Source organism: Dendropsophus ebraccatus, chromosome 11 (assembly GCF_027789765.1).
Source record: "Dendropsophus ebraccatus isolate aDenEbr1 chromosome 11, aDenEbr1.pat, whole genome shotgun sequence".
Lineage (NCBI taxonomy): Eukaryota > Metazoa > Chordata > Amphibia > Anura > Hylidae > Dendropsophus > Dendropsophus ebraccatus.
The window spans coordinates 97451586-97472583 of NC_091464.1; the positions used below are offsets into that span (position 1 = coordinate 97451586).

Genomic DNA, 20998 nt, shown 5'->3' on the forward strand with positions numbered 1-20998 from the left:
TAACAGCAGAATAGTGAGTGCAGCTCTGGAGGATAAGACATGATGTAACAACAGAATAGTGAGTGCAGCTCTGGAGGATGTAACAGCAGAATAGTGAGTGCAGCTCTGGAGGATGAGACATGATGTAACAGCAGAATAGTGAGTGCAGCTCTGGAGGTGACGAGGATAGGACATGATGTAACAGCAGAATAGTGAGTGCAGCTCTGGAGGTGACGAGTTATGATGACCTCAGGATCAGCAGTGATTGTTAATACTGTGTCAGATTTATTATAATCTTTCTTGCTGCTATAGATCTGGCAGTTATAATAATACAGCTTATATAGCAGGTAACAGGCTGCAGCCAGGAGTAATGCTCTGCAGGGGGTCACTTCTTGCTCCGCTGGGTGGGGGTGAAGTGGCTGCGCAGCGTCTCCCAGCAGCGGTAATATTCCTTATCCAGGCGAGTGCAGGTCTCCAGCCCCCAGCGGGTCACACTCATGCTGAGCGACGACTCAAACATAAAGGCCTGGAAGAGATAGAGACACCATGTGACATCATCAGAGGCTTGTGATGTCACTGGAGCCCCAGCCATGTTGTGTTATCAATAGGAAACCTATGCAGAGCCAGTCCTCACACAGCAGAGGGTTTGTTACATTGTACAACAGAACTGCAGAACAGAAAAATGTGAGCTCTCACAGCAATGTACATTGTACCAAACCCTCAGCTTTGGTCTCTGTTACATGCATATTATCCCTAAGTGAGGGAGTATCATAGTCATGTGATCATGTATGTTGAAGTGCATTGTGGGAGAGGTAGTGTTGGTTGTATCTGCTGTATACCATTGTTCCGCCAGCCACTCGCTCAGGCTCCAGTTTGGCATTGCTCGCCTTCTCAAAGCAGTCGGCGTCCGGCCCGTGAGGGGTCATAGCGCTGTGCAGGCTCCCTCCCCCGGGCTGGAACCCCTCTTCTTTAGCTTCATAGTGACCTTTGATCAGACCCATGAACTCGCTCATGCAGTTCCCTAGAGGAGACATGTGACAATAGATCAGGAGGCCCGCAGCTCTCCAGCCCCCCCACCCCTCCTGAGTATAGACTGGCGGTCACTTACTGTGATAGTAAGGAGGACGGAAGGTGTGCTCTGCCACCCCCCAGCGTGGGGGGAAAATGACAAAATCTGCAATGGCCACACCGGGTCTGAGGGATTTAGCAGTCAGCACGGTGAAGATGGAGGGGTCCTGGAAACAAAGGGCGGTTAGAACCATAAAAGAGGCCGAGAACCAAAAAATGTGATGCCAAAACTCACCGCATGGTCAAACGCCACACAGTTAATGACCATGAAATTATCCAGGTTGTACTTATAGGGGGCGTAGTTCCCATGCCAGGCAACCACATTGAATGGGGAAAAGCTCTGCAGGAAGGAAAGATGCAGGGTACTTCAGTATACAGAGCATGACGGCACATATAACACAATACTATATAATGTTATAGCAAATGTAGAGGACAGGAATATATTCTACTGTGTCATGTGTATTCAGGGGTTGTGTTTGTGCCCATTGCAGTACCTAATCCATGATAAGTAGAGGGAGATCTAGGCTGTATATCTCTAGTTACAGGTTTTATGCTTCATGAGATCAGAAAACCCCTCTAAACAGTCACTGACATTTAATCACCTTCCCTCCATGTGATCTCCAGTGTGATCTGGAACATTTCTGCAAATCACTTTGATTACCAAAATTCTGTCATTCACTGCCAGTTGTTAGAAGTAATCTGTCTCCAGTAACAGCTAGATCAGGACAGAAAACAAGAATGGGGAGCAGGGCTTAAGTTGTACGTTGCAGGAGTCTGTGAATTACGTTCTTGTGAGCTGAGCCTGCCTGCCTGCTAAAGATGATCTACATTGTTCCTGAAAGATAAATCATGGCTTCCTGTCATCTCTAGCCACCCAAACAGCCACCTCTTGAGTAAATACCAGTGTGCCTACTGAACCCAGTACGTTGATAACCCTTTCTCCCTTCACATGTCATCTACCATATTGTAATGTGAAACTCCCCAGCACAGTGCAGCCTGTTAAGTTTAGTGCACTTTCACCAGCATTATGCTATGGCATAGCAGAGAGGAATTTGTACTGTACTGTGATTGGCCAGAGAATGGAGGAAGTACTCTGAGTACTAGGGGCAAACAGCCCAGCTCTGGTCTTGACTCCTGAAGTGGAGAGAATGAGAGATAGCTGTGTGCCAGGGGCCATTGTTGTATCCATCACAGTACCTGATTACATAGTGATAGCCTCCTATATTTTACAGGAAAATAAGGAGAGGGTTTCAGTGTGCAGGGAGTACAGTCCAGGACATGCCTGTTTAACCCATTAGTTGGCTCCAAATCCCATTATCCCCCCATTATCAGTCAGATGTTGTAGTTCCCATTATCCCCCGATCAGTCAGAGGTTGTTGTAGTTCCCATTATGGTACCTAAGTTATTAAAACGGGATACTAGAAATCTATTTCTCAGGATTATATAATAAAGAATAGTCAGAAGAACATTCCTGTGGTCTATGTTTGTGTTACAGATTAGCTTGGGTTGCACACTTATCACAGCACTTGGTTTCCCCAGGTGTGTATAGTCCTTCTCTGCTGCAGTCCATAGGGTAATATGGTGTAACAGATTAGCTGAGGGTTATTGATGTATGCATGATGGTAGCAGTATAATAGATGATGATATAGCAAGGAGACGGCTTTCCTGGGACCATGAATTATGTATAGTGCAGTGTTCTCCAGCTGTTGTAGATCTATGATCCCTACACTGTGTAGTCAGGGCATGCAGGGACTTGTAGTGTTGCATCGCTGATTATGAACAGACTATAGACCACTTCTATGATGAGGGTCCTATTAGGCAAAGCAATTTTTAGTTTTTTCTGAAATATTACCTATGATTTTATGGTCAGCTCAAAAGTTGCGATCAAAGCCACACAAACCATTGTTTGATCATTGCCTGCATACACCCAGAGAATATTACTTAAATTCTAACGATATGACGATTTTATGCACGATAATCGCCCCATGTAATAGGGCTCTGACTCTTTACTATAGTCCAGGCATGTCCAAAGTCCGGCCGGAGGGCCATTTGCGGCCCGCGTTCCGAACTTTTACGGCCCCCCAGGTATCCAGCTTGCTATTATCTGCCTGTGTTATAAAGCATATAGCATGTAGCATGTAAAATGGTCGGCCCTCGCACATGTTCACTTCATCAAATTTGGCACTCTTCGAAAAAAGTTTGGACATGCCTGCTATAATCCATAAGGTAAGATGACCCTATGGATCTGTAGGGGTTATTGCCGTACCCATCGCAGTACCTCAATTCTTAATTTAATAGAAAACAGTGCAAAATTTAAGCAAGGAAAAACTAAACATAAAATCTCTGATAAAAGTTACAGAACTCTTCATCCTACAGTGACGGCTTCTTATTTACATGGGACTGACTGAGACATATAAAGGAACATAGAGTGCAGGACCTGCTGTGCAGAGAAGAGCTGTCCCTGGTACTTGCTGATCACAGTATAGCCACCGGCCACTGTCCTGTCCTCATACCAGGCCACAGGGGTCAGGAAATCCCGCGGGTTAGCCAGGCCATTGGCTCCTGAAAGAATCCCATATTTCATGATATCATTAGTCCAGGACATAAAGGGGTTCCTTGTACCTTTATATAACCCTCCAGCCTCTTACCTATTGGTCCCAGGTCGGGGAGCTCAAAGTGGACCCCGAATACTTCTAGGATGTAACCTCTAGAGTCACCAAAGACCTCAACGCTGAACCTTATCCCTTGCTGTGAATAAAGACCCATGTGAGAATCAGACAAGACTGTAATGGATATATGTATACCTTACAGATATATGACCGCCTGTTACCTGGATGACACAGATCTCATTGGGCTCCACCAGAATCTTCCCAAACTCAGTCACAATTAGGAGGTTTCCTTGCTGCGGGACTGTGGGAAGAAACATTGGTCAGCTGCAGTTACCAGCACCTGACACTAGATGGCGCTGGCCCAGTTCACAAAATTCTGATGGATCCTCCAAGTTTGAAAACTTATTAGAGAAAAGAAGAAAATTCTGAACTCACCGATAAGGAAATCTCCATCAGAGTTATACAGACACCTGGAGGGAAGAGGTAATGAGGTGATTCATGAGGTGAGACCCCCAAAGACCCCCACCCCCCAGTGACAATGGATGGTGGGGGGCACTAACTTACCTGTCCACCATTGAGATGTTGCATGTGTAGATATGGATGGCGATCCCATTGCGGGACGTGGCCTCTCCGGCTCCGCACAGCGTGTACAGACCCTGGAGGGGGAACATGGATATAAGAAGGGATCATATATTGGCATAGAAGAAAATTGGAGAAAAAAAGGTTGTTGAAATGTTTCAATAGTTTTTTTAAATTTCATTAGGGACCCCCCAACATGTGAACAGGAGCAAGGGGCCCCGGTAAGGGATTCATACCAATGACTGCCTATAGAATGCATGGAGTATCATGATGGAGGGGGCCACACTGCTGCATTGGGCCCCTAGATAGTAGGGGGGCACACTGCTGCTATGGGCCCCTAGATAGAAGGGGCACGCTGCTGCTATGGGGCCCCTAGATAGAAGGGGGGGCACTGCTGCTATTGGGCCCTTAGATAGAAGGGGGCGCACGCTGCTGCTATGGGGCCCCTAGATAGAAGGGGGGGCACTGCTGCTATGGGGCCCATAGATAGAAGGGTGGGCACACTGCTGCTATGGGGCCCATAGATAGAAGGGGGGCACACTGCTGCTATGGGGCCCCTAGATAGAAAAAGGGGCACACCGCTGCTATGGGGCCCCTAGATAGAAGGGGGCACACTGCTGCTATGGGGCCCCTAGATAGAAGAAGGGGCACCCTGCTGCTATGGGGCCCCTAGATAGAAGGGGGGCGCACTTCTGTTATTGGGCCCCTAGATAGAAGGGGGGGGGGCACCCTGCTGTTATTGGGCCCCTAGATGAGTTAAGGGGTCTTCACTGCTGGTATGGGGCCCCTAGATCTTCACTGCTGCTTCCCTTCATACCTGGGTTAAATGATGCAGTTTATGCAGCCACCACTAGGGGAGCTCAGTGCACCCAGGGGAGTTTACATAGAGGATCCCTTTAGGTTCTTGTGTGGACCCCCTTTTCTCTGTGTACCCCAGAAGATGGGTAACAGAGCTATATAGGTGGACCCCGGGACCCGTTTCTCCCTCCCCCAGCAGAGAGCCACCCCACCCCTGAGGATTGGCTTCCTTAGGATTTCTGCTCTGAGGTCCCCTGTATGGATCCTGGGTCAGTATATAACTCACATCCACAAAGTCCTGCTTCTTATCCCCAATAACAAAGGGCTTCCATCTCATCTGCAGAGAGAAGACAAGATATAGTGATAACAATGGTGGCCGTCACCGTGGCCATCTCACCTGGTTGGTTGGGGGGCTCTCACCTGGTTGAAGGGCTCTCTTCTGGTTGGGGGCTCTCCTGATTGGGGGGGCTCTCTCCTGGTTGGGTGCTCTCTCCTGATTGGGGGGCTCTCACCTGGTTGGGGGGCTCTCACTTGGTTGGGGGGCTCTCCTGGTTGGGGGGGGGGGCTCTCTCCTGGTTGGGGGGCTCTCAGCTGGTTGGGGGGCTCTCTCCTGGTTGAAGGGATCTCTCCTGGTTGGGGGGCTCTCTCCTGGTTGGGGGGGCTCTCTCCTGGTTGGGGGGCTCTCCTGGTTGGGTGCTCTCACCTGGTTGGGGGGCTCTCTCCTGGTTGGGGGGGCTTTCTCCTGGTTGGGGGGCTCTCTCCGAATTAAAGGGATCTCTCCTGGTTGGGGGGCTCTCTCCTGGTTGGGGGCTCTCTCCTGGTTGGGGGCTCTCTCCTTTTTGGGGGGGCTCTCACCTGGTTGAAGGGCTCTCTTCTGGTTGGGGGCTCTCTCCTGATTGGGGGGCTCTCTCCTGATTGGGGGGCTCTCTCCTGGTTGGGGGGGGGCTCTTTTCTGGTTGGGGGCTCTCCCCTGATTGGGGGGCTCTCTCCTGGTTGAAGGTCTCTCTTCTGGTTGGGGACTCTCACCTGGTTGGGGGACTCTCACCTGGTTGGGGGACTCTCACCTGGTTGGGGGCTCTCTCCTGGTTGGGGGACTCTCTCCTGGTTGGGGGGCTCTCTCCTGGTTGGGGGGCTCTCCTGGTTGGGGGGCTCTCTCATGGTTGGGGGCTCTCACCTGGTTGGAGGGGTCTTCTAGTTGGGGACTCTCACCTGTTTTGGGGTCTCTCTCTTGGTTGGGGGGGGGACTCTCTCTTGGTTGGGGGGGGCTCTCTCCTGTTTGGGGGGCTCTCTCCTGTTTGAGGCTCTCAGCTGGTTGGGGGGCTCTTTCCTGGTTTGGGGCTCTCAGCTGGTTAGGGGGCTCTCTCCTGGTTGGGGGGCTCTCTCCTGGTTGGGGGGCTCTCACCTGGTTGGGGGGCTCTCTCCTGGTTGGGGGGCTCTCACCTGGTTGGGTGGCTCTCTCCTGGTTGGGGGACTCTCATCTGGTTCGGAGGCTCTCTCTTGGTGGGGGGGGACTCTCTCCTGGTTGGGGGGGCTCTCTCGTGGTTGGGGGGCTCTCACCTGGTTGGGGGGCTCTCTCCTGGTTGGGGGGCTCTCACCTGGTTGGGGGGCTCTCTCCTGGTTGGGGGGCTCTCACCTGGTTGGGGGGCTCTCACCTGCTTCGGAGGCTCTCTTGGTGGGGGGGGGGCTCTCTCTTGGTGGGGGGGGGCTCTCTCCTGGTTGGGGGGGCTCTCTCCTGGTTGGGGAGGGGGCTCTCTCCTGTTTGGAAGGGCTCTCACCTGGTTGGGGTCCGGGTCCACTTCACCCCAGTTGTGCGTCAGGTATTTTTGCTTGTAAACCTCAAAGGGTTTATGGCAGACGGAAGGCAGAATCCTATAGAGCCAACTGGGGAGGAGACATAAGAGAGAGAACTCCCATCATCCGCACTCATCCATAGGTCTGAGGGCTATAGGGAAGATGGCTGACAACCTCTGTGGGGTAATGGTGGCCATAACCGTTGTCACCCTACTTTCTGAGTGTGTACGTGTGTGGGGGTAACATTGGGGGCAGGTGTGTGGGGGGGTAACATTTGGGGGAAGGTGGGTGTGTGTAACATTGGGCTAGTTGTGTGTGTGGGGTACCATCGGGAGCAGGTGTGTGTGGGGTAACATCGGGGCAGGTAGTTACCTCCTCTTATTGGAGCTCCTGGGGCAGGTGAAGGCAGAGCCGGAGAGCTGCTCAGCGTACAGACCGTACGGACACACCTGGGGGTTATTCTGCAGGGGAAGAGACGGTAAGTTCTGGAAGGTTCCGACTCTGGCTGTCAGGCCATTATAATCCCATTCACTGACAGCAAGCAGAGAGTCGTCCTGTTATATAATATCACTTACCTGCCCCTCCGGCAAGGCTCCGGGGCATCGGGGGTCTTCAGACGAGAATTCATTGCCAAATCCGTGCAGGTACTACAAATCAGAGACCGAAAGGTCAGAGATCGCACATCCCGAGCCCCCCACACCTTTCACCCCCCCCCCCCGACAGAACAGAGCGTCACACAGTCCCTGCACAGGACACCAATCTCAGCCTACCTGCAGCCGACACTAGGGGGAGCTCTGTGCACACAGCGGGGAAACTCTGCAAGACTCAAGGAGGTTCTGACTTATCTACCCCCTGTGTGTGTAAGGGGAGGAGCTATGATAGATATGGAGAGGGGAGGAGCTATGATAGATATGGAGGGGGAGGAGCTATGATAGATATGGAGGGGAAGGAGCTATGAGGATAGATATGGAGAGGGGGAGGAGCTATGATAAATATGGAGAGGGGGAGGAGCTATGAGCATAGATATTAAGAGGGTGAGGAGCTATGATAGATATGGAGAGGAGAGGAGCTATGATAGATATGGAGAGGGGCTATGATAGATATAGAGGGGAAGGAGCTATAAGAATAGATATGGAGAGGGGGAGGGGCTATGATAAATATGGAGGAGGAGGAGCTAAAAGGGTCTTGTGTCTCTAATATGATGGAGGGGGGGATATTGCAGTGGTGTGCAGGGAAGAGAGCACTGACAGGAGGGGTGGAGGGGGCGTCCTCCTCACCCGGGCACCGAGCGCTCAGCACTGTCTGCCAGATAATCTGCTGAGTCACTGTGTGTCAGGAGCTGCACATCTGTTCCTGAGCGCGCAGCATCTAACATGGCTGATAGCAGAGAGCAATAGACTGCCGCCCCTCCCCCTAGCTCATACACTTTCCCCGCCAGGATCTCAATCATTTATAATTTCTGTGGATCCAAAAAATCGGAAGATGCTTGTAAAATGGCATCCGGTTATCTCCTGTGTTCTGCCCCGGTAATGCCCCTGGGGGGCGCTGCATCCGGTTATCTCCTGTGTTCTGCCCTTGTAATTCCCCGGGGGGGCGCTGCATCCAGTTATCTCCTGTGTTCTGCCCCTGTAATGCCCCGGGGGGGCGCTGCATCCAGTTATCTCCTGTGTTCTGCCCCAGTAATGCCCCCGGGGGGCGCTGCATCCAGTTATCTCCTGTGTTCTGCCCCTGTAATGCCCCGGGGGGGCGCTGCATCCGGTTATTTGCTGTGTTCTGCCCTTGTAATGCCCCTGGGGGGCGCTGCATCCGGTTATCTCCTGTGTTCTGCCCCGGTAATGCCCCTGGGGGGCGCTGCATCCGGTTATCTCCTGTGTTCTGCCCCTGTAATGCCCCTGGGGGGCGCTGCATCTGGTTATCTCCTGTGTTCTGCCCCAGTAATACCCCCGGGGGGGGCACTGCATCCGGTTATCTCCTGTGTTCTGCCCTTGTAATGCCCCTGGGGGGCGCTGCATCCAGTTACTTCCTGTGTTCTGCCCCGGTAATGCCCCTGGGGGGCGCTGCATCCGGTTATCTCCTGTGTTCTGCCCCAGTAATACCCCCGGGGGGGGCACTGCATCCGGTTATCTCCTGTGTTCTGCCCTTGTAATGCCCCTGGGGGGCGATGTATCCGGTTATCTCCTGTGTTCTGCCCCTGTAATACCCCCGGGGGGCGCTGCATCCGGTTATTTGCTGTGTTCTGCCCTTGTAATGCCCCCAGGGGGCGCTGCATCCAGTTATCTCCTGTGTTCTGCCCCTGTAATGCCCCTGGGGGGCGCTGCATCTGGTTATCTCCTGTGTTCTGCCCCTGTAATACCCCCGGGGGGCGCTGCATCCGGTTATTTGCTGTGTTCTGCCCTTGTAATTCCCCCGGGGGGCGCTGCATCCGGTTATCTCCTGTGTTCTGCCCCAGTAATACCCCCGGGGGGCGCTGCATCCGGTTATTTGCTGTGTTCTGCCCTTGTAATGCCCCTGGGGGGCGCTGTATCCGGTTATCTCCTGTGTTCTGCCCCTGTAATGCCCCCGGGGGGCACTGCATCCAGTTACTTCCTGTGTTCTGCCCCGGTAATGCCCCTGGGGGGGCGCTGCATCCGGTTATCTCCTGTGTTCTGCCCCAGTAATACCCCTGGGGGGCGCTGCATCCGGTTATTTGCTGTGTTCTGCCCTTGTAATGCCCCTGGGGGGCGCTGCATCCGGTTATCTCCTGTGTTCTGCCCCAGTAATACCCCTGGGGGGCGCTGCATCCGGTTATTTGCTGTGTTCTGCCCCTGTAATGCCCCTGGGGGGCGCTGCATCCGGTTATTTGCTGTGTTCTGCCCCTGTAATGCCCCTGGGGGGCGCTGCATCCGGTTATTTGCTGTGTTCTGCCCTTGTAATGCCCCTGGGGGGCGCTGCATCCGGTTATCTCCTGTGTTCTGCCCCTGTAATGCCCCCGAGGGGCGCTGCATCTGGTTATCTCCTGTGTTCTGCCCTTGTAATGCCCCTGGGGGGCGCTGCATCCGGTTATCTCCTGTGTTCTGCCCCTGTAATGCCCCTGGGGGGCGCTGCATCCAGTTATCTCCTGTGTTCTGCCCATGTAATGCCCCTGGGGGGCGCTGCATCCGGTTATCTCCTGTGTTCTGCCCCAGTAATACCCCTGGGGGGCGCTGCATCCGGTTATTTGCTGTGTTCTGCCCTTGTAATGCCCCTGGGGGGCGCTGCATCCGGTTATTTCCTGTGTTCTGCCCCTGTAATGCCCCTGGGGGGCGCTGCATCCGGTTACTTCCTGTGTTCTGCCCCTCCTTCCCTCTCACAGAGAGAAGCTGCATACCCCTTCTCCCCTCTCAGAGACAGCAGCTGTATCCCCTCCTACCCTTTTACAGAATGAAGTCTTACAGACAGCAGCTGCATCCCCTCCTCCTCTCTCACAGGATCAATTCTCACAGACAGCAGCTGCATCCCCCTCCTCCCCTCTCAGAGGATCAAGTCTCACAGACAGAAGCTGCACCCCCTCCTCCCCTCTCACAGCATGCAGTCTCACCAACAGAAGCTGCATCCCCTTCCTTACCTCTCACAGGCTGCAGTCTCACAGACAGCAGCTGCATCCCCCACCTAACCTCACATAGGATGCAGTCCCACGGACAGGAGCTGCATCCCCCTTTTCCCCCTCCAACAGGATGAAGTCTCACAGACAGCAGCTGCACCCTTCTCCCCTCACAAAGGATGCAGTTGCACAGACAGCAGCTGCACCCCCTCCTCCCCTCTCACAGGATGCAGTCTCACAAACAGAAGCTGCATCCCCCTCCTCCCCTCTCACAGGATGCAGTCTCATAGACAGCAGCTGCATCCCCCTCCTCCCCTCTCACAGGATGCAGTCTCACAGACAGCAGCTGCATCCCCCTCCTCCCCTCTCACAGGATGCAGTCTCACAGACAGCAGCTGCATCCCCTCCTCCCCTCTCACAGGATGCAGTCTCACAGACAGCAGCTGCATCCCCTCCTCCCCTCTCACAGGATGCAGTCTCACAAACAGAAGCTGCATCCCCCTCTTCCCCTCTCACAGAGTGCGGTCTCACAGACAGCAGCTGCATCCCCCTCCTTCCCTTCCTCATATTCTCGGTTTTACACTGCATGGACTGTTTGGTGACGGAGAAGGATTGTGATTACCAGGGGCGGATTAACTTTCCCATAGGCCCCGGGCTGTTCACCAAGCCTGGGCCCCCCCAGCCCACTGTAACTATGGCAGCACTAGCCTGGGCCCCCCCAGCCCACTGTAACTATGGCAGCACTAGCCTGGGCCCCCCCAGCCCACTGTAACTATGGCAGCACTAGCCTGGGCCCCCCCAGCCCACTGTAACTATGGCAGCACTAGCCTGGGCCCCCCCAACCCACTGTAACTATGGCAGCACTAGCCTGGCGTTCATAGTACAGGATAGATAATGTCATGATGTCCTGATTTGTGCAAAATTGCCATAAAAAAAACTGTGATTTTTTGCAAATCATGGCAGAAGTGTAGCCAGGAGACAGTACACCACTGAAAGTCTAAGTCTTTTTGGGTGGTCATGGGCCCCCCAGGAGCTCAGGGCCCCGGGCTGCCGCCCCGAACGCCCCTATTATAATCCGCTACTGGTGATTACAGAAGGTATGTATGCCTACATGACACAGAGCACGCCCACAACAATCTTCTATACAAGTTTACAAATAGACCCCTTGTCTTCATGTTCTATCCCATGATGCATCAGGCACACAGACTCTGGGAGAGGGTGGAGCTTAGTGATCACATATTATTGGGTAGATGGTTTTCTGTCAGACGGCAGCCATGTTTTTCTAATCCTGGATGACCCCTTTAATCTGTGCCCCATTATCAGCTGGAGCTGTATTTTCCCTCCTACATTAACCCTTTACCCCACTGTCAGGGCAGCTGCAGCTCTCAGAGGGTTAATGGGTGACTCGGCGGCAGGAACATGACTGATGTTTCGGGCTGATCGCTCCCATGTGGCTGAACATCTGGGCAGAGGCTGGAGCAGCGTCTGTGATTGGCTGAGCCGGGAACACTCCCATCCTGCCGCCCACACCAGGGGGCATCAAAGGTCACAGATAGCGGGAGGCCTCACAGAGCACAGCACTACAACCCCCAGCATACACAGGACGCTGCCCCACATTGCACTGCCACATAACACCGCTACACAGTGCCCACACAGCAACCCCATAGCCTGAGGGAGGAGACCCGCCCACTGGAACAAACCCTCAGCTGTGAGAAGTAATAGATCCTCACCAGAAAAAGCGTTTCCATTCACTGACAGAATTCCCAGAGCTCGCAGAGCATTGTCTATACTGGATACAGTTAAGAGAAGGACTAGCTATGTACAATGTATCAGTCTGTAGAGCTCACAGAGCATTGCCTACACTGGATACAGTTGAGAGCAGGACTAGCTATGTACAATGTATCAGTCTGGAGCTCGCAGAGCATTGTCCACTGGATACAGCTGAGAGCAGGACTAGCTTTGTACAATGTATCAGTCTGGAGCTCGCAGAGCACTGCCTACACTGGATACAGCTGAGAGCAGAACTAGCTATGTACAATGTATCAGTCTGAAGCTCACAGAGCATTGTCTACACTGGATAGAGCTGAGAGCAGGACTAGCTATGTACAATGTATCGGTCTGGAGCTCACAGAGCATTGTCTACACTGGATAGAGCTGAGAGCAGGACTAGCTATGTACAATGTATCGGTCTGGAGCTCACAGAGCATTGTCTACACTGGATATAGCTGAGAGCAGGACTAGCTATGCACAATGTATCAGTCTGGAGCTCACAGAGCATTGTCTCTGTGTCATTCCCTGAACTGTCTCCAGATAATAAATCTCTGGTAGAAGTTTGTAGAACTTTCCCTTGTACAGCACTGAAGCTACTGTATTAGTATATGTATGTATCAGCACTGGTATGTATTAGTACATGTATGTATCAGCACTGGTATGTATTAGTATATGTATGTATCAGCACTGGTATGTATTAGTACATGTATGTATCAGCACTGGTATGTATTAGTACATGTATGTATCAGCACTGGTATGTATTAGTACATGTATGTATCAGCACTGGTATGTATTAGTACACGTATGTATCAGCACTGGTATGTATTAGTACATGTATGTATCAGCACTGGTATGTATTAGTACATGTATGTATCAGCACTGGTATTAGTACATGTATGTATCAGCACTGGTATTAGTACACGTATGTATCAGCACTGGTATGTATTAGTACATGTATGTATCTGCACTGGTATGTATTAGTACATGTATGTATCAGCACTGGTATTAGTACACCTATGTATCAGCACTGGTATTAGTACACGTATGTATCAGCACTGGTATGTATTAGTACATGTATCGGCACTGGTATGTATTAGTACACGTATCTGCACTGGTAGGTATTAGTACACGTATGTATCAGCACTGGTACGTATTAGTACATGTATCGGCACTGGTATGTATTAGTACACATATATATATCTGCACTGGTATGTATTAGTATATGTATGTATCAGTACTGGTATGTATTAGTACATGTATCGGCACTGGTATGTATTAGTACACGTATGTATCAGCACTGGTATGTATTAGTACACCTATGTATCAGCACTGGTATGTATTAGTACATGTATGTATCAGCACTGGTATGTATTAGTACATGTATCGGCACTGGTATGTATTAGTACATGTATGTATCAGTACTGGTATGTATTAGTACACGTATGTATCAGCACTGGTATGTATTAGTACACGTATGTATCAGCACTGGTATGTATTAGTACACCTATGTATCTGCACTGGTATGTATTAGTACATGTATGTATCAGTACTGGTATGTATTAGTACATGTATCAGCACTGGTATGTATTAGTACACCTATGTATCAGCACTGGTATGTATTAGTACATGTATGTATCAGTACTGGTATGTATTAGTACATGTATCGGCACTGGTATGTATTAGTACACGTATGTATCAGCACTGGTATGTATTAGTACATGTATGTATCAGCACTGGTATGTATTAGTACATGTATCGGCACTGGTATGTATTAGTACACGTATGTATCGGCACTGGTATGTATTAGTACATGTATGTATCAGCACTGGTATGTATTAGTACATGTATCGGCACTGGTATGTATTAGTACATGTATCAGCACTGGTATGTATTAGTACATGTATGTATCTGCACTGGTATGTATTAGTACATGTATGTATCTGCACTGGTATGTATTAGTACATGTATGTATTAGTACATGTATGTATCTGCACTGGTATGTATTAGTACATGTATGTATCAGTACTGGTATGTATTAGTATATGTATGTATCAGCACTGGTATGTATTAGTACATGTATGTATCAGCACTGGTATTAGTACATGTATGTATCAGCACTGTTATGTAATAGTATATTATGTATCAGGACTGGTATGTATTAGTACACATATGTATCAGCACTGGTATGTATGAGTACATGTATGTATTAGTAAATTATCTATCAGCACTGGTATGTATTAGTACACGTATGTATCAGCACTGGTATGTATTAGTACACGTATGTATCAGCACTGGTATGTATTAGTACATGTATATATCAGCACTGGTATGTATTAGTATATGTATGTATCAGCACTGGTATGTATTAGTATATGTATGTATCAGCACTGGTATGTATTAGTACACCTATGTATCAGCACTGGTATGTATTAGTACATGTATGTATCAGCACTGTTATGTAATAGTATATTATGTATCAGGACTGGTATGTATTAGTACACGTATGTATCAGCACTGGTATGTATTAGTACATGTATGTATCAGCACTGGTATGTATTAGTACACCTATGTATCAGCACTGGTATGTATTAGTACATGTATGTATCAGCACTGGTATGTATTAGTACATGTATGTATCAGCACTGGTATGTATTAGTACATGTATGTATCAGCACTGGTATGTATTAGTACATGTATGTATCAGCACTGGTATGTATTAGTACACGTATGTATCAGCACTGTTATGTAATAGTATATTATGTATCAGGACTGGTATGTATTAGTACACGTATGTATCAGCACTGGTATGTATTAGTACATGTATGTATCAGCACTGGTATGTATTAGTACACCTATGTATCAGCACTGGTATGTATTAGTACATGTATGTATCAGCACTGGTATGTATTAGTACATGTATGTATCAGCACTGGTATGTATTAGTACATGTATGTATCAGCACTGGTATGTATTAGTACATGTATGTATCAGCACTGGTATGTATTAGTACACGTATGTATCTGCACTGGTATTAGTACATGTATGTATCAGCACTGGTATTAGTACATGTATGTATCAGCACTGGTAGGTATTAGTACACGTATGTATCTGCACTGGTATTAGTACACGTATGTATCAGCACTGGTATGTATTAGTATATTATGTATCAGCACTGTTATGTATTAGTACACCTATGTATCAGCACTGGTATTAGAACATGTATGTGTCAGCACTGGTATGTATTAGTATATTATGTATCAGCATTGGTATGTATTAGTATATTATGCATCAGCATTGGTATGTATTAGTATATTATGTATCAGCACTGGTAGGTATTAGTACACCTATGTATCTGCACTGGTATTAGAACATGTATGTGTCAGCACTTGTATGTATTAGTATATTATGTATCAGCACTGGTATGTATTAGTACACGTATGTATCAGCACTGGTATGTATTAGTACACGTATGTATCAGCACTGGTATGTATTAGTACACGTATGTATCTGCACTGGTATGTATTAGTATATTATGTATCAGCACTGGTATGTATTAGTACACGTATGTATCAGCACTGGTAGGTATTAGTACACGTATGTATCTGCACTGGTATGTATTAGTACACGTATGTATCTGCACTGGTATGTATTAGTACACGTATGTATCTGCACTGGTATGTATTAGTACACGTATGTATCAGCACTGGTATGTATTAGTATATTATGAATCAGCACTGGTATGTATTAGTACATGTATGAATCAGCACTGGTATGTATTAGTACACCTATGTATCAGCACTGGTAGGTATTAGTACACGTATGTATCTGCACTGGTATTAGTACACGTATGTATCAGCACTGGTATGTATTAGTATATTATGTATCAGCACTGGTATGTATTAGTATATTATGTATCAGCACTGGTATGTATTAGTACACGTATGTATCAGCACTGGTAGGTATTAGTACACGTATGTATCTGCACTGGTATTAGTACATGTATGTATCGGCACATATATAACGTGTGGTACCTTGAGCTCGGCCATGTCTGGGTCTCTGCTGCTCCTCTGCTGATCTCCGCTCTGTGCTGTAGATTGCTGCTCTGCAAACATTTAACCAGCAGCTCAATGTGGATCTGATTATACACAGAACAGTTACACAATATGTGTGTGTGCGTGCTGGGTCACTGACACAGCAGAGCTCAACACTACAGGTGTCTCCTCATCTCCACACACAGTGTAATGGCTCTACACACATCCAAAGCTGCTGTCTGTGCTGACAAAACATCCCACTAATCGAGCTCATGGATTCTGTGTACAGTCCTGACAACTTTCAGGAAACCAGCAGAATAGTGAGTGCAGCTCTGAAGAATAAGTCAAGATGTATCAGCAGAATAGTGAGTGCAGCTCTGGAGGATGAGACCTGATGTAACAGGACAATAGTGAGTGCAGCTCTGGAGGAAGAAACAGCAGAATAGCTATCAGGAAACCAGCAGAATAGTGAGTGCAGCTCTGAAGAATAAAGCCCGTATTCCACGGGTCGTTGGAGGAGCAAACGAGCGCTGTCAGCGCTCGTTTGCTCCTCGTTCGCCGCTCGCTGCCGCCGCTATTCAACGCGGCTGCAGCGAGCGGGTGAGTGCGGGAGGGGCGGCGGGGAGCTGCGGGGGGGCTGCCCGGGGGATCGCTGATCGTCCGGGCAGCCCATAGGATATAGCAGCATCTGCTGCCGACGCTCCTATTCAACGGAGCGACGGCAGCAGATCGCTGCTATATCAGTCGCTTGTTTTTCAACATGTTGAAAAACAAGCGACTGCAACGATCAGCCGACATGAACGATGTCGGCTGATCGTTGCACTCTATTCCACGGAACGATTATCGTCCGTAGCGGTCGATATCGTCCGAAAACGAACGATAATCGTTCCGTGGAATAGGGCCTTAAGACATGATGTATCAGCAAAATAGTGAGTGCAGCTCTGAAGAATAAGACAAGATGTATCAGCAAAATAGTGAGTGCAGCTCTGAAGTACAAGACATGAAGTAACAGCAGAATAGTGAGTGCTGCTCTGAAGAATAAGACAAGATGCATCAGCAAAATAGTGAGTGCAGCTCTGGAGGATGAGACCTGATGTAACAGCAGAATAGTGAGTGCAGCTCTGGAGGATGAGACCTGATGTAACAGCAGAATAGTGAGTGCAGCTCTGGAGGATGAGACATGATGTAACAACAGAATAGTGAGTGCAGCTCTGGAGGATGAGACATGATGTAACAGCACAATAGTGAGTGCAGCTCTGGAGGATGAGACATGAAGTAACAGCGGAATAGTGAGTGCAGCTCTGGAGGATGAGACATGAAGTAACAGCAGAATAGTGAGTGCAGCTCTGGAGGATGAGACATGAAGTAACAGCAGAATAGTGAGTGCAGCTCTGGAGGGTGAGACATGAAGTAACAGCAGAATAGTGAGTGCAGCTCTGGAGGATGAGACATGAAGTAACAGCAGAATAGTGAGTGCAGCTTTCACTACAGACTTTCTGCAGCTGAGGGTAAGTAGTAGTAACCCTGGTTCTCATCCTCTCCACTCCTAATATATCTCCTGAAATCTGGAAGAAGCTAAATAGTGAGGGAGGGAGTGGGGAGTGAGGAAGCTAAATAGTGGGGAGTCTAAGGGCCCTATTCCACAGTAACGATAATCGTCCCCATTTGGCCCGATTCAGGCGACTATCGTTTGGTAAAATAGAGAGAACGATCAGCCGATGATCGGGTCATTGGCTGATCGTTTATTTAGGGCCAGACCTAAAATCATCGTTCCCCCACTGCCCATCACTACGGTTGAATAGCGGTGCGCGGCGGGCGACTGACGATTTGACAGGCTGCAGCATCCTACATTACCTGTCAGGTCTTCTCGGCGCTGTCTTCCTCCCCGGGTCTCGCGCGCTCTATCTTCAGAATGGCCGGTCAGCTGACAGAGCGCTCAGTCCCGGCCTGTGATTGGCTGAGTTTGGCCGGTCAGCTGACCGGCCATTCTGAAGATAGAGCGCGCGAGACCCGGGGAGGAAGACAGCGCCGAGAAGACCTGACAGGTAATGTATGCTGCAAGGACATCGGTAACGATATCCCTGCAGCCCTCGCTCAACGATCATCGGGCCGTGGAATAGGCCCAGTAAACGAGCGGCGATCTAGCAGATCGCCGCTCGTTTACATCGTTGATTGGGCCCTCCTCGGCCCGGGGAATACGACCCTAAGGGCCCTATAACACAGACAGATTAATGAAGCCAAAGCCAGGACTGGATGAGAGAAGAGGAGACATCTCAGTCTTTCCTTTGTTACCTGTTGTCTGTTTATAGTCTGTTCCTGGCTTTGGCTTCAATGATCTGTCAGATAATCTGTGTAAAGGCTCCCTAAGTTTGAGATTGAATTTCCCGACCAGGAAGTTGTTTTTTTTCTTTCTTCTAGTTGTGAGGTAATGGAGGAGATTTATCAAACATGGTGTAAAGTGAAACTGGCTCAGTCGCCCCCGGCAACCAATCAGATTCCACCTTTCATTTTCCAAAGAGTCTGTAAAATGAAAGGTGGAATCTGATTGGTTGCTAGGGGCAACTGAGCCAGTGTCACTTTACACTATGTATGATAACTCTCCCCCATTGTCCCCAATGGCTTTTCCTTCGGGTTCAGGGAACCTTTTTGTTGGCAATCAGGTCTACAAACAGATATCCCCATCTCTCCAGTATTAGGACACGTCAATTCTTTCAGCGGTGGCGCCCTATGGGGGAGGCCAAATTCCGAGCTAATTGGGGATTCCTCTCTGAATTTTTGCTCGTTTTCCGCAGTGTGAACAGGCCCTTAGACCAAACACTTCTGCATTTAACTCCTAATCCCCCGGATCGACTCGAGACCCACTGAGGTATTCTCCAATTTGGTTTTAGGTTCCCTTTAAGTGAGTGACTGTGAGGGCTAGGACTGACTTCTCTGTAGGATCTTGTAGCTAATGTTTGCAGATGCGGGTGTCTTGTATAAGGATCCCACCATTGTGTCGTTGGAGAACACCTTTACGTGCTGATGAATCGGCAGGGATCTTATGGCTTCCCACACAGCCTGTAATTCCCTGAAGTTCGATGACCTTTGGAGGCCATATGCCCTGACATATCTTGTTGGGAATGTGTGCCCCCGTCTATCCAGACTGACATCCTTACAGGTAGGATTGGGATTCCCGCAGTGTATCCACCATGAGGCGGACGCTTGCACCTGAATAGCTATGTGGATGGTGTCTGGGGATGAGAGGTGCTCCAGGCCGCTGCTTGGATGCAAGATGTCCTCAGCCCTAGAAGTTTCATACAGTCCCTGAAGTCCTTGAACTTCTTTATCAAGTCTCTTCTTTTGATCTGGAAGAAGAGCGGTTGGATTTGGGGAGTCTAACGTGATCCCCAGAAACGTTTCTGGGGAGATGGAAACAAATCAGATTGGGAGGGACAATGATGATGGACTCCATTTTGAATCTTCTGTATAAGATCCACTGATTTAGGTATTTTACATGTATTACTGTGCGGTGGGATTCGGAGTACTTGGAGTAATAACGTCTCCTTGATGTAGACAAAATTAAAAAGGATTGGTACTCACAAGGTAGCGCTGGCTCAAAGTCCAAAACAGACCAAAAGATTAAATCAAGAAAAAAATTTATTGTAAAAGCACAAGGTTTACGCGTTTCAGGAGGTTAAAACATTCTCCCTTCATCAGAACAGTGCAGTATGTACAGTCCGTGAGTATGCAGTTACAGGGTATATTCACACGGGCAGGCTCGCAGCGAGATTCTCGCTGCGAGCCCGGCAGGTCCTGGCAGTTCCCATACACTACATACTTGGTGCGGTCTAAACGACCGCAGCGAGTATGTAATTCTGCCGCCCTTAACCCCTTCTGCTCCCGCCCGGCTCCCCCGCTGTAAGCAGCATACATTACCTGTCCTTGCTGCACGGGTCCGGCGTCCTGCTCTCCCGTCCGGCCAATTAGTGTGTTGCCCAGCTGCAGCCACTGATTGGCCGGGCGGGAGAGCAGGACGCCGGACCCGTGCAGCAAGGACAGGTAAAGTATATACACAGCGGGGGAGCCGGGCGGGAGCAGAAGGGGTTAAGGGCGGCAGAATTACATACTCGCTGCGGTCGTTTAGACCGCAGCAAGTATGTAGTGTATGGGAACTGCCAGGACCTGCCGGGCTCGCAGCGAGAATCTCGCTGCGAGCCCGTTCGTGTGAATATACCCTAAAAAGGAAAAAGCCGGCCAAACACACCCCTTTTCCCGAGGGAGGGGACTAGAGGGAACACATCACTAAAAATGTAGCCAATCGCATTCATAAAAAAATACATAATAAACATAAAACAGTATGATGTTTAACTTGTAATTACAGTTAACATTTCAAATAAACTTATATTAAAGCGCAGCATATCTTGTAAATAATGCCGCATGGTGAGGGGCGCCTCTGGACTCACGCCGCCAACAACGGCCATTGTATTTCAATTCTATGTCTGCATGCGTGATCGAAATACAATGGCCGTTGTTGGCGGCGCGAGTCCAGAGGCGCCCCTCACCATGCGGCATTATTTACAAGATATGCTGCGCTTTAATATAAGTTTATTTGAAATGTTAACTGTAATTACAGGTTAAACATCATACAGTTTTATGTTTATTATGTGTCCTTTTATGAATGCGATTGGCTACATTTTTATTGATGTGTTCCCTCTAGTCAGGGGCGTAACTAGAAATGGCTGGGCCCCATAGCAAACTTTTGACTAAAAGGTCAAGTGAAGTCATAACTACATAACTGCTAGCTCTGGTCAGGAGTGCTTGCAGTTAAAGGGACA

At 49.2% G+C, this 20998-nt stretch overlaps 1 protein-coding gene across 1 annotated transcript; it reads right to left on the minus strand.

The window, feature by feature from the left end:
- Positions 1-241: 241 nt before the first annotated feature.
- HGD (homogentisate 1,2-dioxygenase) lies at positions 242-16294 on the minus strand. Its single transcript, XM_069945505.1, has 14 exons — positions 16185-16294; positions 7400-7471; positions 7197-7285; positions 6809-6914; positions 5320-5370; positions 4221-4312; positions 4092-4126; positions 3878-3957; positions 3696-3795; positions 3485-3609; positions 1283-1387; positions 1088-1214; positions 819-1000; positions 242-505 (listed from the first exon to the last, which is right to left on the minus strand). Exons 1-14 carry the CDS (start codon positions 16263-16265, stop codon positions 365-367), a joined length of 1386 nt encoding a protein of 461 aa, XP_069801606.1. The 5' UTR covers positions 16266-16294; the 3' UTR covers positions 242-364.
- Between the last annotated feature and the right edge of the window lie 4704 nt (positions 16295-20998).